We start from the raw sequence: 5,148 nt of genomic DNA, 5'->3' as shown, positions 1-5,148 counted from the left end.
CCCAGAGCAAACGTTCCTCTGCAGTCTTTTCTTTCAACCCCTGGGGCTTTGTCGCTTTGTCCATAGAATTTGAAAGAGAAAGAAATATGAGAGAGAAAGAGAGAGAGAGAGAGAGAGGAGTGCTGTTCAGGTGACTCTGCTTACAGCCGATCAAAACTTGCACTTGGTAAAGATGATGATCTTGAGTGAGGCACGACTTGGTTTATCCCTCCCAGGGTGTCCCTGGCAGGACAGTTCTCAGCTGTCTATGCTCATGAGGGTTATGACTTGTTCAAGTTTGTAGGCAAGTTTCTGTTTCCCAGCCTGGTCGTCTTGATCAAGGGCTCCAAGAATCTGAAAAATGAGAGAGAAAGAAGTTGTAGGGATTTAATTTTTTGTTCCCAAAAGGACCGAGTCCAGCATCTTACAGCAGCAGATGAGGGTCAGCTTTTCCTAAGGTGGGTCCTAGGCTTAGCTTAGATCACTCAAAGCAGGTCAGTCAGCAGGGAATTAGGCAAGTGTTTTGGGACAGGCTAAATGCAGACCTCATTGCAACCGATCAAATGGATTCTTATCTTAGAGATCAGTTATTTGGTAGCTTTATTCATCACCTTGCCATGCCACTTGAGATGCCTTAAGGTATCTCACCCAGTCTTCAACACACAGAACCATGCTTGCTGGACCATTCCCAGGTGCTTTAGGCTACCTGAAATGGCACAGGGCACATATGAAACTTCTGGCCACATGTGATGCAGAGCTTATGTAGGGCTCCTCTGTAGCAAGCTAACATCTGACCATCGACTACTGCAAGCCAGCTAAATCTGTTTGACCAATAATAGGAGACAAAAATAACCAGGATCCAGGTGAAAGAGTACTAGGGAGACCAATAATCCTAGGCCCTCCCTTTCCAGACCCCAGGACTTGCTTTTCATTCCTTAAACCCATCACCCCTCTAGCCAGGATGAAAATAGGTATCATCTGTGACACATGCTGGGCCTTGGGAATGGGTGGGCTGTCCCACTGTCCAGAACTGTTCTTCCCCCTCCAAGGCTCTTACCTCCTCGCTGTACTTGCCAACGTAGGAGTATATCTCTGAGAGCGCACTCATAGTGTTGAACTCATTCATATGCATGCGAGACTGCTCAGCCAAGTATGCATTCATGTCCTGGTCACTGATTGCTGGCATTTTGGCGATGTCTGAATAGTACCTGAGAGAGAGAAATACAGGTGTTTCTTGAGGAGAGAAGTAGGGAGTCAAGAGATGAAAGCCATCAACAGTAAGGAGAAAGGACACACTTAGCACCCGCGGGCTCTTCTGGTGCATCAATGATATACCTGGTCATGCTCTTCCTTTACAGCAAGGGAGATGACTTAGCCAAAAGTGGAAATTACTGCAGCACTACTCCTGGATACCAGACGTGAGTTGTATTCGGTCAACCCTATTCTGAGACTGAAACCCCAAAGAGCCTCCTGTAAACTCTCTCCACGGCATCAAAGAACTAGGCAGTACCTATTGATGCGGGATTCCTTTGTCAGGCCTTCAAGGGCTTTGAGTGCTACCTTCAGTCCCACAGAGAAGTCCCACTGAGAGCTCGGGATTTTGTTCCCATAGACAAAAAAAAGCTTTGCATGCTTTCTTGCATCATTCACACTAGTACATCTGCATCCATTGCTGACATCATCCACCTCCCACACTGAACCCAGTCTATGCCAGCAACTCCTCCGATCCTCAACATCTCTCTTTTGCCCCAAATTTTAATCTGGCCTGATGTCACAGTTTGTGGCAACAGGCTTCAAAACAGCCCCATCCCCACTCTGGCTGGGGAAAATCTGCTTCCTTTGGGAGTCGATGACATTCCCCTTGATCTTGAGAGGACTGGGGCTTCATCTGTAAGATACGGAGCCCCCAGAATCACTGCCCATCAGGCTTCATCAGCAGAGCAATGTCTCTTTAAGGAAGTTGCTATTTTCGATGTCCTTCGTCCCCCGGGTAAGGCAGGTCTTGGAGGACAAGGTTTGCGGAAGGTAATCAGTCACTGTCACTCGCAGCTGTGCTCTGCTGTCAACTGGTTAATTAGACGCCATCATTTACATTTTTAATTTCTGCAATTTGACATTTTGTGCACAAGGAAAAAAAAAAAAAAAAAAAAAAAGGAAAAAAGCCCATAGCTGCAGCAATCCACAATTTTATAATTAGGAGGCAGAGGGGACGGGGAGCCAAAAGAGCTGACAGGTGTCCTGTAAACAGCGTTGAGACACCTGCTGAGACGGAGGCTGTTTTCCACTGCAGAAAAATTGGACACTGAAGTGCTGTATGATAAGGATCCTTCAGACAGACAAGTGGGAAAATACTCTCTATGACAGAGCGGGACGAGCAGCTGCCGAAGTCTCCCATGAAAGGCAGCACAGTGCAAGAGCACTGGGAGGAATCCCCTCCACACCAGAAGGCTCCAGTTTTGCTGCCTGGGTTTGTGCCCTGCGCTCCCACCCTGAGTTGTTGCAATGGGTTGGTCGCAGTTGCTATCCTGGTTTTGCAAAGCGAGGTTGATGTAACCGTTAGGAGAGAAAGGCATAGGAGGCAGAGGTCCTTCTCCCAGGTCTGTGCATAGTCTTCCAGCCTGACTGCTCCCAGATCTAGATTCTGGCTCATCACAAAATCTCCTGCAGATGTCAACAACTTTACTGCAACTTCCAATATGCACAACAGCATTACTCTCCCTGGAGTCCTAGCATCTTGTCTTCCGGGCTCAGGACTTGCCAAAATTCCTGGTCTAACTCAGTCCCATGGTCTAAATATTGCCCACTCCCACTACTCTAGTGATGACTAGTCTGGGCCTGATTTTGCTTTACACTCTGCCTAACTTCTAACCCCCAAGTGGACCTGAACAGTTGTCTGTAAGGGAAGGAGCCATCTGGAAATCTCATGAGGACCTGTCTTGCAGAACTACCACCAGGAGAAAATGATAAGCAGGGTGAATAAATATTTCTAGACCTTTTCCACTTCTGGAAAAATTAAACAAGTCTCAGCATCTGCAGATGGACAAAATCAGACGTGTGTTGCATGCACTTCTGACAAGAGAAGGCATCAGGGACTGGTGGCATCCATGACAATGCTATTGCAGGCTCCTCAAAACCAAAGCACATCGCTGAGAAACAAGGAGTCTTATGACCAAAAAACAAGGTGTGCCTTGGCACCCGAAGAAAACTACATCCATGTGCAGCCGGCACAGTTCACCAACTTGTGGGGGAAAAGAGCCTGCAATGCAGTGAAATGCATTGATTTATGGTGCCTAAGAAGAGCCCATGGAGAAGAGCCCAGCTCCTCATGAATATTGCATAGGCACCTTCCCGCTGAGCGAAATGAAAAGTGAAGGGGATTACATCACAGCAAAAAATAAATGAGGCCGGTGGAGGAAAGCAGAGGTACTGTGTTGTATTTGCCAGTCTGGCCCTGACAAGAAGTTGTGATGCTCCTTTTCCTCCCTGGTTTGGCTAGCCATCAAATGGTGGCAGGATAGTGAGTGCAGGGATGGGGTGCTTCTAAAAAGTGAAAAATCGACACACATATCATCTGCCTCTTCAAGTTTTTCCTGTCTCCCTTTCACCTGGTGGCAACACTCTCCTGGGTCTGTGACTCACAAGGGTCTGAAAGTTCCCCAGTACCTTTCCAGCCCTGCAGGTGTATTTTCCCAGCAGCATAACACTCCCATGTCTCATCTGAACAACAAAAAGCAACATGCAATGCTCCCTGGAGCAAAGGACAGGATGAAAGAATCTGAGTTTCGGGGCCTGGAGGCCTCTCCAGCCATGACAGACTCTCAAGCTGTGATCTCAGCGTGCTGGGTTCACGGGCCATCACCCACTGCCGCACCAAAGCATCCTGGGTGCCTCCAGACTCAATTCCCTGGCCGTCATACACCTGAGTAGTCATTTCCCATTAAGACTGCAAACCAAGATACTGTAGAAGTGTGTTCCGTGGGAAAAATAAAAGGGGAAAAAAAAGCATGTACCAATAATCAAACCTAGCTGCTAGTAGAGGGAGAAGACATATAATATCCTTCCATCAGAACTCTGCCATGGCCAAATGACTTATTTATACAGAAGTGTTTCTAATGAAGCCATCATTGCGCTATCTAAAGAAATTATGAATGTGTATATTAAAGCATCCTAGCAGGGAGATGACAACATCCCTGCTGAGTCTTTATTTACCTTCTAGTTGAGCCCAGATCCTCAGAGGTACTTAGGGCCTCTCTGCCATTTGCATACCCCTAATGTCTTCAAAACCACTGTGAAGCTGTCACCGAACCCCAGAGGTCCTTATATTTTCGCTGCCAGCATTTGCAAGGCTGCCTGCGCACCGCTTCCCTTCACCCCTGCAGCTGACAGCTCTCACTTACACCATAGCTGAACTGTGAGGCTATGCAGGGGGAGTGAGACATCCCTTCTCCACCCTGTCCCTGTGAGCACCCCTAAGCCGAGGGCCACCAGATCTCACCTGGGACACGGGCAGATCATTGACTCACACTTCCATAGCCCCAGAGGCTGCATTAGCCAGCAGGAGCTTGGGAATGTAAGACTAAGCCAGATTCCCTCTGAATGAGACAGAAAGGTAGAAAAGCAGCAAATCTAGCTTAGCCTGCCTCCAAAGGTTCAAGCCTGAGAGTCCAAAGTAGATGACGGCAACTTCTTGTTTAGATGTGCACCACTCACTGAACTGGTGCTGCAGTTTTTCTCCTTCTTCTGTACTCCAGTTTTGGTTATCTCCAGTGGATCCTTTTCCAGGTGTTTCCAGGAGATCCTTAGGTGCACATCAAAAGATCTTTTCTTACATGCTTGAGTTTCCCCTAAAGCACAGGAGGAGCCTGAGCTCTTCCCTCAAGGCTGCTCATTCTCTAATGTGGCAGGAAACTTCTTGAAGCAAGAGACCTCTATTTTCATTAGGCATCAGAAGCCCTCAAGAAATTGGTGTAAATCCCTCACTCAGGCACACCAGCAACTCGAATGGAGGATGTGAGGATTACTAGACCATAGGATGTGAATTCATGGGTATGATTAGCCCAGCAGCTCACCCCAGCCTGGCTTGAACAGGAGAGCCCATGAGACCATCCGCTGCCACTATTGTATGGGGAAGGATTTTGGATGCACCAGTATGTAGCAGTGTGCCCTCTT

At 47.7% G+C, this 5,148-nt stretch overlaps 1 protein-coding gene across 1 annotated transcript in view; it reads right to left on the bottom strand.

Moving 5' to 3' along the window:
- Positions 1–237: 237 nt before the first annotated feature.
- The window catches only part of PLXNA4 (plexin A4), a 454,140-nt gene continuing 449,229 nt past the window's right edge, over positions 238–5,148 (bottom strand). The window contains exons 30-31 of the mRNA XM_009648415.1: positions 1,037–1,187; positions 238–333 (exon numbers count right to left, since the gene is read on the bottom strand). Coding sequence (XP_009646710.1) covers positions 238–333; positions 1,037–1,187 — 247 coding nt within the window. The remainder of the gene's footprint in view (positions 334–1,036; positions 1,188–5,148) is intronic.

This window comes from Egretta garzetta, unplaced genomic scaffold (genome assembly GCF_000687185.1).
Source record: "Egretta garzetta isolate BGI_Z169 unplaced genomic scaffold, ASM68718v1 scaffold260, whole genome shotgun sequence".
NCBI classification, from domain to species: domain Eukaryota; kingdom Metazoa; phylum Chordata; class Aves; order Pelecaniformes; family Ardeidae; genus Egretta; species Egretta garzetta.
Note: the sequence above shows the minus strand (reverse complement) of the source record. Positions and strands in the feature narration are given on the sequence as shown.